The sequence below is a fragment of the Papaver somniferum genome, unplaced genomic scaffold (genome assembly GCF_003573695.1).
Source record: "Papaver somniferum cultivar HN1 unplaced genomic scaffold, ASM357369v1 unplaced-scaffold_125, whole genome shotgun sequence".
NCBI lineage: Eukaryota > Viridiplantae > Streptophyta > Magnoliopsida > Ranunculales > Papaveraceae > Papaver > Papaver somniferum.
This window is the reverse complement of record NW_020621603.1, coordinates 16,788,170-16,800,990: the sequence shown is the minus strand read 5'-3', so window position 1 is coordinate 16,800,990 and position 12,821 is coordinate 16,788,170. Positions and strand designations below refer to the sequence as shown.

At 36.0% G+C, this 12,821-nt stretch overlaps 1 protein-coding gene and 1 long non-coding RNA gene across 10 annotated transcripts; both read right to left on the bottom strand.

The window, feature by feature from the left end:
• Positions 1-705: 705 nt before the first annotated feature.
• On the bottom strand, positions 706-5,298 carry LOC113331129 (enolase-like). 7 transcript variants are annotated; one of them, XR_003350716.1, is made up of 9 exons: positions 5,161-5,298; positions 4,982-5,069; positions 4,508-4,640; positions 4,332-4,418; positions 4,096-4,241; positions 3,596-3,664; positions 3,416-3,490; positions 2,769-2,898; positions 706-1,103 (listed from the first exon to the last, which is right to left on the bottom strand). XR_003350716.1 is itself a non-coding variant. In XM_026577887.1 (4 exons), exons 1-4 carry the CDS (start codon positions 3,899-3,901, stop codon positions 783-785), a joined length of 231 nt encoding a protein of 76 aa, XP_026433672.1. In that variant the 5' UTR covers positions 3,902-4,086; the 3' UTR covers positions 772-782. The 7 variants fall into 7 exon arrangements, 1 of the variants encoding a protein (XP_026433672.1); XR_003350714.1 differs by having other exon boundaries at positions 706-2,898; XR_003350717.1 differs by lacking the exon at positions 2,769-2,898.
• Positions 5,299-5,785: 487 nt separating this feature from the next.
• Positions 5,786-12,122, bottom strand: LOC113331607. 3 transcript variants are annotated; one of them, XR_003351070.1, is made up of 8 exons: positions 12,031-12,122; positions 11,610-11,664; positions 11,151-11,248; positions 10,998-11,054; positions 10,675-10,915; positions 8,901-9,040; positions 6,762-6,901; positions 5,786-5,863 (listed from the first exon to the last, which is right to left on the bottom strand). It is a non-coding gene; the product is annotated as an uncharacterized LOC113331607 (long non-coding RNA). The 3 variants fall into 3 exon arrangements; XR_003351068.1 differs by having other exon boundaries at positions 11,964-12,092; XR_003351069.1 differs by having other exon boundaries at positions 10,675-10,912; positions 11,964-12,092.
• Between the last annotated feature and the right edge of the window lie 699 nt (positions 12,123-12,821).

Below are 12,821 nucleotides of genomic sequence, written 5' to 3'. Positions count from 1 at the left end.
CAACGTGAGAATTATACCTTTGTCTCAACAGACACGTTCAATTCATGAGTTTCAGAACATTTTGCAAAATCATGGTCAACTCAGCAAATACATGGACTCATCGTCCCATAAAGTCATGAAGTCAACAACTGACTAATTTATCACGAGACATCAATCATGTCACTTGGGGGATATCAACTAGGGTTTTGGTCTGGCGGTCTACGGCACATGTGTTCATACACACGATGGAATTTGAGCAAGTCGTGCAATCAGTTAAAGGAGTTAACAAAGTAGTGGATGGAAAATCAACCAAGTCTCCGCACGATGAGCAACTGGTTTCAAACATGATTTCCATTTCCCCACTCTTTGATTTCATCAACTGTCACACTTCATGGGATCATGGTGTGTACAATTCCAGCAATATAAATAAGTTTCTGAATCATGATTGAAAAACAACGAAGAATCTCACGTCTCACAGACAACACGAGATCAACACCTCATCAATTGAGCAATTACTCTCAACTGAGCAACTTCAATCTTTCGGAACTTATCTTATTCAGAATTCATAACACACCCACAATCTTTGATTACCATTGATTCCATACATTTTTCAGCTTCCCTCCTACAGATCAACCCATCCTCTCTTGTGACCGAATTTACTCTGGAACGACCATTGTCTTGGTTTAGGTCGGAGTACTACAGATTGATCTCTCGAATTCAAAGCACCCCCCTTCTTGCAGTGCATCTGTGTGAGGTTGAACATTTCGCTCGGTTCAAGGAGTCTCCTCCGTACGATCATCTCCTCAATCCCGTGAAAAGCAGCAAATCGTTTTGCCCCATCTACACCTCTGCATCAAAAATTAATGTTTATACGTACATACCCATGGATCAAATAAAATTATTTTTTCAAAAAACTAAGAATCTAAAATTCAAAAGGAAGGCTAAAATTAAAAAAGAATTGAACAATTTTTCCTTCTTCATGCCTGATAAAACGCTTTAGGAAGGAAAATCTTGAGGATGAAATTATTGCGGATCTTGCGTCAAGAATTCATTCAAGTCCAAACAATGAGCTGAAAAATGTACTGAAATCATTCATGACAGAAAAGCAATGGTTTTCTTCATACCTATTCATGATAACACATCGAATTAATGGGTGAATAATTGAAAATCCAAAATTACAATGCCTTTAACTGATGAAACCCGAATTAGTTACCAGAGATTAGGTCATGAATGAACACGTATTATAAACAATGAGATAAATTTTACAATTCCCAATAAAAACTTGTGTCTGTTACCAACTCTTGCTAAGCATGAGAAGCATATATTCGACCAACAACATTTTTAGTACCCATTGCAGGGATAACCAATTGATAACTAACCAAATCAACTACCTTCTTTTTAGTATTACAGTTGGAATCGACAAAAAGCGTATGAGTCCTTAAAGATACACTGCTGAAACCACACGGTCAACATACTTTACCACTCAAACTGCTAGGCTATAGAATCCTGAGTAGCTTACAAACGACATGTGTACCATAGCAGGACAGCCCGAAACATACAATATTACATCAAACCGAAAAGTTCTTAAGCTAAGTATTATTTGAGAAAGAGTTTGAAGAATTAACAAATAAATGAAGACAGATTGCAGTGGAGGCGAAGATCTTCCATAAATTATCGTCCTAATAAACTCGTAGTTTCACCTAAATAGTGTAACTTTACTACTTGTACCAAAGAAAAACCAAAAAATAAAACATTACATAATAAATTTGTCAATAGCTGCACTATTATTTTATACCACCTAATGTGTGTGATGGGAATAGAGTTTATATGGAAGGGGAATCGGTGGCCTATATAGATTTTCATAACATCGCCTGCTGAACTAATTAATTTTCTCACGGTCAACTAGGTCTTCAGCAGTCAAATGATTTACCGGATCCAAATATGGCATTTAAATTTTGGAGGACCCCTATTTATGGTAGTTGTTATAACCTGCGCTGCAAATTCTCAACTAACAAACCTATGACTGACATGCATAAGACCAAATCCTAATTCAAAACTAATTTCCCTGTTGTATCTCCTTGTATATTTACAGATAGTTATAAGGTATACTAGTTGCACGCCCGTGCGATGCACAGGCTCAAATTGGTTGTCCGAAACTTTAGGTTATTTTGGATCTCTTCTTTTGAGACTGGTTATCACCACAAATACCTAGTTTTTCTTTAGCTCTACTAAATAGTTTTCAGTACAGTTGTAATCATAAATCGTGATATCAGTTGACAGTCCGAGACTATCCTTAACAACTAAACTACCAAAACACAGCAGCGACTTCAAATGATATGCATTGAAGATGTATCAACTTCAGTAGACACGGTATCTTAAGCAATAGGTTGTTGAATGTAAACCAACAAAAAAACTCATCAAACCAAGAACCTCAGCTTTTTCCATTCTGCTATAATAAGCTAACAAAACACAGAAAATAAATACTGAACAATATGATCATATATCTGCGGGACATTGCAGACTGCAGCAAGAAGAGCTAATACTGTCATAGGAGGCAAGTTTTTGTCTTATTTTAAAATAACAATGCCATATGTGGGAGTCGAACCCGCAACTACATGGTTATTAAGAACCACGTGCTCTTCCATTTGAGCTAAGATAGCAAGTAAATGGAGTTATATATAATTTCAGAAGTTTTTCCCTTATTATGCTCTTTCACTTAATATCACTTAATTGATGCCCCTGCGATTCATAAGCATAAACTATAAAGCGATAACAGGAAGAGAATTTACTTCAACCCCTGAGTCATAAGCATAAGGGGATGGAGGCATGGAGCCACTGAAAACTTCAAGTTTTCATTTGAGATAAATAAACATGCAATCAGCATATCAAGTCCCTGGTCCACGCCCCAAATCAAGTGAGCTGCCATACCAGCAAACAAAGAGAACTACAGTTTGAGATAGAGTAAAAATAAATTCATTAAACTACATATAGACAGCAACCCGCAATGTGGTGTCTCGGTGTCCACACATGAAATGGGACCAATAAAAGACGACCCTAACACTGGATCAAGTACAGCACCAGTGCACCACCATCATAAAAGATCAAACAAAAGAAAAACATGCATTAGAATTACCACATCAAGAACTCCTTTTGGGTTAGCTAAAATCCCTGATATTTTTTTATCGTATAAGACTGATCGTAACGTCTATTTTGGCACCTCAATTTGGTGGTTACATCTTATTTTCATTTTGTTTTCAACTGTAACTATTTTGCTTCTTTTAAGCGAAAACCTTTAACTTAAAAATTTTCTCAAAAGTTTACTTCTCTGAAGTATTTCCGCTTTTGATTATCGCGATACGACCAATAAATAATGCATGTGCCGTCATATCAATTCATAAAGACATGAAATCTCGTAGTTAAGGGCTAATTATTTTACCTCTAAATTCATATTGTGGGTCTTCTCCGTCTCAGCATAAAGCTCTGGGGCAGCAACATCCATCCCAAATAACATCTACACAAAATCAAAGCAGTTAACTATTAATAATACACTTGAACGCAACAATATTGACAATGAAGCAGTATGGGAATAATTAGGTTGTTAATTAAGACCACCAACATGTACTTTGCCGGTGTATCCTGCTTTCGCTATTACTGTCTTCAAAAGTTTAAGACCGTCTTTGGTTTCCTACACACAATAACAAAGAATATGATAAGACAAAGCGATTTAGCAGCCCACTTAAACGTATCCACTATAAAGTTCCTTAGTTGGGAACCAACCAACCAACATAACATTACGAACTTATACTATAATCTCTACAGAGAGCAGCAATGTATATACTTCAAAAATGAAAACTTTCACGGGTTACATATGACCACTAACACGTGCTGCAAAGCATGAATATTTACTGGTGCCGCCTTCCATTTGCTGGAAAGCACCTTTCCTCCTGTTTTCTTATGTGTTCCTAGGAACTCATCAACCTTCTCTCGCAGTATCTCCAACTCAGGCTTAGTTTAATGCAATTTGTTACCAATCAGCAATAGCTAGAGCCTATTATAAGTTTAAGTGTTCCGCAATCTAAGCTGGCAGCAAAAGAATGGATGGGTGCAAGTGCCTACATATTGATTCTTCAGTTGACATACTGAGAAAGTTTTCCTTAGGTGAACATCATATATGAGTTTGAAGTTTCCATGCCACAACTTCTGAATTTGTATTTCCATTTCCATTATGTCTATGCCCAATACTGAGCTCGGTGCAGGTGAACCTATTCAAGGAATAGATAAAACGTTGTTAAAAAAAAAATCAAGCATAGTACGAATAAATGCTATGTCATGACTTTGCATTTCCATATCACCTTCTTATTCTAACTTATATATGCTCATCCTCTGCACACTCCAACAGTTCATCTTCACTTGAAACAACTCCAATGATCTTAAAAACACTGAAAAACACAAAATTAAGAGATCTTCGATGAAGCTGCATAAAATAGAACATTTTTAGATCTTAAAGTTTTTAGTTGTTAAGAGTTACCTTCCTGTGAGATACTCACGCAGAAAGGGCAGCTGAAGCATTAGTTTTCTTAAAAACCGCTGAAAAATATTCTCGCTAACCTGCTCCAATACTTTCTATTACAGGGATGCTAATGGCATCTAATATTAAATTCCTGCACCAATTATTGAAATCATTAGACTCCAACCAATTAAAGGTAGGCTATTGAACACATAATTTTAAAATGAACTTACAGGGATGCATGAACTATATTACAACTGGTTATTCATGTTCATTCTTGAATTGTGCCAAATAATTAAAATTATTCAACAAAACCGTGAGATGATACCAAGAATATTACAGTTTTTGGGGCTAAAGCATCTAACCAAACACTAATCCTACAATTCCTATGTCACAAAAAAAAAACCTAAAATTTCAAAACCACCAAAAATATCAGAATCCAAGACACCGAAAAATCAAAACAAAGATTATAGACAATCAAAAACCCTACACTACCTGTGATTATCACAATCTTCTGGATTAAACATTGTTTTCTCATATTCTTGTCCAGTTAACTGACTTCATCCTGAAACGACCCATTAAACTGTTTAAAAAAGTAATCAAAAAATTTTGTATCAGGATCCGAAAATTCGAAACCGGAAAAATCAAAAGAAAATATAGAAAAGTATAGGTACCAGCTAGAAGACGAATTGAAGAAATATAGAAACCACGGAAGATCCATGATAGGGTGGTAGAAGAGAACGCGTAGGGAAGATGATTAGGGTCTGGGGAGAAAGAAAAAGGAGGTTGTGAAAGAAAAGTTGGGGCACGATTTAGCGTTTGCGGATTGAATACCAATCACGGTGGTGTTATTAGACAAAATATATCTTGGTGTGAATAAGCACGAGATCCCATTGGCTGAATATATTCTGGTGGGGCCAGAAGCTCTAAGAAGAGAGTTTGATTCAGCTTTTAACCACGGTAGAGGAAATTTATCTGAAATCATATTATTAATTAATTAATAACTAGGTGGTACACCCGTGCGTTGCACGGGTTCAGATTGGTTACCCCAAAATACCTCCCGTAGTGTTCCCCTAAAATCTGTCATGTCACCGTCAACACCCTTTCATGTTAAAATACTAAAATCAGTTCCACATTACAATGTTCTCATTTTTATTGCAACTCCCTGATAATTCTTCAACTACATATCCTATTACATATTTGGATTTTATGGAGAAGACCAAAATTACATTGTTCTTACCAAAACCGCTAAGTGTCCTAAAATGCACTTAGTTAGCAATACAATAGCTATGTCCTCAATACGAAGGAGAACGCAGTTCCGGGGATATGGTGCTTTTACCTGTGTTTCGGGGACTATCCGCCTGCTCCCTATACCACCTGAAAGGAAAAGAACAGAAAACACACCCTCATGGAACATATGTTCATCAAAAAACACCAAAAAAATATCACGTTTTCATTACAACCATGTTCGTATAAAACAAAGACATACATGAAATTTTCATGTAATAAATATAGCACTTGACCTGTTATATACATCAGAAATAAAAATAATAACCCGTCCAAGTAAAATCATATTGGTTATCTTTTCTTACCAATTGTTCTAGACACATCTTTTCCTAGTTTGTTTGTGCAATTTCCTCTTTGAGGGTGTGGCTAGGAGAAGTCTCATTTTTTGTTCATGTTGTATATAATAGGGGAAAGAAAGCAACAAATTAGCTAGGAATAACAATTAAGTTTTGGTAATTAACTGTAGTTACAAAAAAGAAAAAATCATCAAAGAAAAAGGTATATGAATTTGCCTAATTTCTTAGTCAGAGCCTTGCAATTCATCAGTTGGAAATGTAGACTTTAGAAATTTACAGCAACAACCTCTATTGGCTAAAGTTGTGAGCTAGCACTATATGAATTTAAGTTTTTTGATAATACTTCTCTGGTAAGTTCTAATCTAGGAAACAGCTCCACACGGGTTTGAATCTTTTTGAACAAAATTAATAATACGATTATCAAATTTAAAAACAAAATGACCCAGATGAACGAATATAAAACAATGCAATGCGCTCAATTTTAAATTAAAATATATAAAAAAAACGTATTGCAATTTCAGATAGCTGCCCATGACAATGCAATGTTTAAAGACACGGTGAAATCTACTGAGTGCCAACGGTAAGTATACTATTATTGTTATTCACTTCAACAAACACATTACCTTTAAGTTTTAGACCATTAGTATAGTATACGCAAAGAACCTGATTCCAAAGATGGTCATTTTTCTCACCTTATTGGCAGTCTGTTTAGCTGATTCTTCGCCACTGGGTAGTATGTGATATACGGGAATGGAGTAGCCTTAAGAATCCTTGCTCTTCCTTCTTGATACTGCTTCAGCAAAAATTTCATCCACAAATTTTTTCTCCTTTTCTGAAATGATAATCAATGATGTATTAGTAAAAGTTAAGAACACTTAGTAGATATTTAAGGGGAAAATATTGTTCTCCGTATGGGTTTGGTGTTGTGATCTGCTAAAGTGGATGTTGTGCTGGTGCCGCACGTTTGGGTTGTTGTTCCGCTGCTGGAGTTTTTCTCTTTCTTCCTTCGTTACCGATTGACTAGAGGCTGGATATTTTATTAGGAAGACGCCTGCTTTCCTGAACGTCTTTACGAGCTTCTTCACTCCGGAGCGGTTCGGATCGACTGAGTAAAGCAGCAATGGATCTCTTGAGCTTCTGATGCAATATGGGAATTAATATCTTCCAGGAATGATGCACATAATTAAATCACTTTTTCATTGCGAGGACTCTGATGAGAACGTGATAAATCCCACGAGTCCTTTTTCTGATCTTGAGGAAACATCTTTTGATCTTCATGAGCAGACAAGTTAGCTTGGTGGATACCTTTCCATTCAGCGTGACCATAGGCTTCATCCTCCTCACTAGGAGTAGGAATATGAATCTCGGAAAAAGGACTACCACCATCAGCATTGATACAAAATGAATGGTTGATAGCATTTCCAACCGAATGAATACGCGTTGGTTCCTTTGACATTTGATCGGTGAGCACTTTCAGAAGCATAAATACTCCGTCCAGCGTCTTGAAAATATTAGCTTGATTCTCGACAATATCATTCATAATTTTCGTCAAATCATGAATAGTTGTTAAATATCGAGACTTCATAGCCTCGGCAATGGTTTCAAATGAAAGAACGGATTCAGGGATAACATGCGGAGTATTTTTGGTACTAGCAGAAGTAAAATTGGGATTGATGGTTTCTGAAGCATTCCTAAGATCAACCATCTTGAGAAATTTAGGAAATTGAAAATGGGTTTGAATTTGGCCTGAGACTAATTGGAATGGAAATGGAATTGGGAATTGAAAATTGATATTATAACCGAGAGATTAATCTCCCACTGTGGTCGCCAATTGTTTGTAGATGAAAACCGTTTCTGCTGATTTTGGTAATTTTGGGTGTATGGATGAGAAACGAATCTAAACCTTAAACAATATACTGCATGGGAGTACTTTTGATTCGAGAGATCAATCTGTACAATCCTGGCCTAAACCAAGAAATGGCCGTTCCAGGCTTGCTTCGATCACAAAGTGAAGGAGAAGGGTTGGTCTTAGGAAGGGAAGCGAAGAGAGTGTTGAGACCAGAATAGTTGATTCTGAAGGTGTGGTTGTTTATGACTTGTATCTGAAAGTAGAATTGGCGAGCAGAATAGAAAGCTACCAGGTGATTTCCAGAAACTGTGTTGTTGTCGACCAAAAACTTGTTCTTTGGTGAAAATAGGTGAAGCCTATTTATACAAGTCATATTGAAACGTACCCTGGTTTCGTAGGAAGTGGAAACGATTGAGTGGTGGAAGAATTTAGTAACGTGTAAGCTTCAGACGTTATGCTTCCATGATGAAGGAAATGAATTGTTTACACCGTTACTTTTACCACCACTAACTGTCCTACTTCATGACACTTTCTTGTAACAGACACATTGCACGCCGCGCGCTGTAAACCGCCAGACTAATACCCTGATGAGCATCCCCCAATTTGTGACATGTTTGATGTCTCGAGTGTTTTCGTAAAAAAGTGTAATCTAGGAAACAGCTCCACACGGGTTTGAATCTTTTTGAACAAAATTAATAATACGATTATCAAATTTTAAAAACAAAATGACCCAGATGAACGAATATAAAACAATGCAATGCGCTCAATTTTAAATTAAAATATATAAAAAAAAAACTTATTGCAATTTCAGATAGCTGCCCATGACAATGCAATGTTTAAAGACACGGTGAAATCTACTGAGTGCCAACGGTAAGTATACTATTATTGTTATTCACTTCAGCAAACACATTACCTTTAATTTTTAGACCATTAGTATAGTATACGCAAAGAACCTGATTCCAAAGATGGTCATTTTTCTCACCTTATTGGCAGTCTGTTTAGCCGATTCTTCGCCACTGGGTAGTATGCGATATACGGGAATGGAGTAGCCTTAAGAATCCTTGCTCTTCCTTCTTGATACTGCTTCAGCAAAAATTTCATCCACAAATTTTTTCTCCTTTTCTGAAATGATAATCAATGATGTATTAGTAAAAGTTAAGAGCACTTAGTAGATATTTAAGGGGAAAATATTGTTCTCTGTATGGGTTTGGTGTTGTGATCTGCTAAAGTGGATGTTGTGCTGGTCTTCTGAGTCAAATGAAAGTTGTAAGCAAACAAAATTTCTACATTTTTGCATATGATCTGTTAAGAAAAACTCTTTAATACTAAGAAAAAACTAGGGGATTTTAATAAAGTGACACATTTCCAATTTGCAGTTCAAGAAAATGCCACCGTTTTTTTCAGAGTTTATTTAATGCCACACATTTGACCTTTTCCATCCAAAAAAACTGTTACCATCAGTTAATGCATAGGTGGCAGTTATCCAGCTTAGTAAAAGACATATACACCCTCAAATTCTATCCTCCTTACACTCGATCAGCCATAAGAACAATCAACACCATTTTCAGATCAAGCCCATTGCAATGAAAGTGAACTTCGAACACTACTTGCCACCCATTGATTCTCATGTCTTCTAATTCGCAAGAACAACTGCCATTAAACCCAATCTCCGCCACCGTCTCCTGTAATTCATGACCACCATTTGATCAAAACCAAATTGGGCAAAAACCCATCTTCAGATTACATCAAAACCCCCGATTCAATTCCGTGGTTGCTGTTTGAAGAAGTCCTGTATAGGAACGGTAGGCATCCACCATTTGATACTAGCACTCCCTCAATCGACTGAGACTCAGCAGAGAACGACATCCCAATTTATTCAACTCCACGAACTCAAATCATTGCTTCAAATTGAAATCGACCCACCAATCACAACAGCTCAATTCATGTTTAAATCCCGATTCAAACCATCTGCCACACTTGTAAATCCCAATTCAAAAAATTGAAATCGTCCATTGCTTCAAATTGAATCGGGATTTAAACATGAATCGACCAACCAATCACAACAGCTCAATTCATGTTTTTTCTGTGGATACAACTCAATTCTTCAAATTAATACTCAAACCATTGCTTCAAATTGAAATCGACCCACCAACCGGGATTCAAATCAAAGACATCCTAAGTTATCTTTTCTCCACAGAAAAAACCCTAGCTCTTCGATTTATCTTCAAAATGGTTTCAGAACATTAATTAAACTTCAACCCCTTTGTTCTACATCTGACAGCAACCCTAACTTCAGAACTCCTATGTTCGATCTACAGCAGCAACTCATCCTCTTCATCTCGTGCTCAAACAATCACAACAACATCACCGGCAATCAACTCTTAGCGTTTCTCTTAAGTTTCGGATATCATAATCACAAAATCTTCTCACGGAAACACGAGAAGAGAAGAACAGGGGAAAGAGGAAGAAGAAAGAACTAACGGGGAAAGATGGTGAACCCATGACTAGTATAATAGGGTTTTCAAGGGTAAATATGTAAATGGCGACAGATTATTTTGACCGAGTCAGCGAAAAAGACCAAGTGTGTGGGTCCTGACGGAAAAACTAACGGTTGTGGCATTTAATAAACTCTGAAAAAAACGGTGGCATTTTCTTGAATCGGGATTTACAAGTGTGGCAGTTTGTTAAAAATCCCTATAAACTATGTCTGATACACCTCAGCTTTTGGCAGGATAGACTAACAAAAGTAAGCTCACCATTTTAATATGGCCTAGACTTGAATTTTTATCTTTCCAAATCCTCTTACTCTAGCTCTTGAGAAGTCTTGCCTCTGATCAGTGGTAGGTAGTATAGTGTGACGCTAGGTGATTTTACTCAAAAGTAATCTTTGGAGTAAAGATACGCATCTTCTTATCACCATTATTCACCAGGTCCACCTTCACTGCCACCAGTTGTTTCTCTGAATATCAAAACAACCTCATCACCGGAGTTTATCTACTACAGAGGAAGAAAAAAGGTAGGTTAGGATCTATATACAACACAAAATTAATAAGAAAGTAGACAGAACCAAGATCAACACCTTCAGCAGAAACCATGATAGTGCATCTGATCGATAGACAACATCACCAAAAATTTCCTATTTGAAATGCTAAGAATATATCAGCAATTGGCAGATTCAGAAATTAAAAAAAAAAAAAAAAACACCGACTTTTAAGCAGTTTCCACATAGCACCTTGACTACCACCTTCACCAGCACTTGGAACGGATGGTGCGAATCTGGGAACTCAATCTGTGATTCAACCTTTTATATCAACCAAGCTCAGGAACAATCTAAATTTGAAACATACGTCCATTTCAATGCTTCATAAAGAGCGAAAGCGTAATCTTCTGGTAAGAAATGCTTAAAAAAAACTACAAAATTTCTCAATAATTGTGAACAGCTGCAAATGTCTTGGAAAGGCTGGTACGAATCTGGGAACTCATTTCTATAATATAACCTACATGAACTCATTTGAATAACACCTGCGATGTACTCAAACTATCCAGTGTCACAACAAATGCAAAAGTTATGAGAAGAGAGATTACACTGATTATGCTTCTATTGTCTTTAATTCCATATCCATCACTTGATGGAATCATTCAAACTAATTGGTCATTACAACAACGTGTATTGAGAGTGAGATTGACTGACCTATCATTTAGCAGTTAGAACCTCCCGTCCCAGTTAATCATAATCTTCTGCAAACCTAACCAAAAGAAATCAAAGCAAAAATTTCAATCAAACACTTAACCTTACGAAAGTGACAACCATCAATATCAAAATCTGCAGAATCGAAACCGAAGAAGAGCAAAAAAAACATAAAAAATAATTCAGGAGTAGTTACCAAAGGAGACGGCAAAATAAAAAAAACAGAAAATTAGGGTTTTGAAAAGACTTTTTATATGTCCGTCATTAGGTAATTTATAACATGAATTAAGCAGTAAGAGTAAAATAAAAAACTGTAACGCTGATGGCTGATATAGCAATGGAAAAAATATAAATCACCTTTATACAGCACTTCCCATTACCCCCAGCACATAAGATCGGAATATAGAAGAACACTAAGGATTACCTTATGAATGGGAAGCAATTTGTTCTTGTACGCCTTGCATTAGGTTTAAGGGTTTGGAAAGAAAAAATACGCAGGAGAGGTGAGAAATAAAGATAGAGCCGAAAGAAGCTAATATTGCGAAAAGAGAGAGAAGTGGGGCCGAATATATGGTGGTGTGAAATAATCAGAGATTTCTATTGGTCCAAATATATTTGGTGGGGCCAAAAGCTCTAAGAAGAGAGCTTGATTCAGCTTTTAACCACATGAGAGGAAATTCACCTGAAATTATATTATTAATTAATTAATTAATAATTAATACTCCCTCCGTCCTAAATTATTAGTCCGCTTTGACTAAGTCAAGATATTAAGAAGACCGGAGGAGTGTACAAAACTACTCGTATTAAATGATATATTATTACTAAAATTAAATGATATAATTATAATATTTATAGAAACATTTAAATAGAAGATAAAAATAATTTTTTTATGGATTGATTTATCAGATTTGTTTTCTATTGAGGAAGATATCATTTAATATTTAGATTGGTGATATTTAAAATAATTTTATAATTATAAATGTTTGAATGATATATTTGAGAGTTTGACTAAAAAATATGACTATAAACAGAAGCTGGACAGTATTTTAGGACAAGAGAAAATAGAATAGAGGACAGAAATTTTAGGACAGAGGGAGTATAATTTACGGATAGTTATAAGTTTGAATAAGTCAGTTTATATCCGATAGCTTGTATGTAGTAATACAAAATTAAAGTGGTTTATAACCATCTAGGGTTAGCCCAGTTGACTAGGAG

Coding starts and splice junctions, on each gene's coding strand:
- LOC113331129 (XM_026577887.1), bottom strand. CDS start 3,901: ATGGAAGGCGGCACCAGTAAATATTCATGCTTTGCAGCACGT. Junction 3,491..3,595: donor GATACACCGGCAAAGTACAT/GTTGGTGGTCTT, acceptor GATTTTGTGTAG/ATGTTATTTGGGATGGATGT. Junction 828..3,415: donor CCCACAATATGAATTTAGAG/GTAAAATAATTA, acceptor TTTTTGATGCAG/AGGTGTAGATGGGGCAAAAC.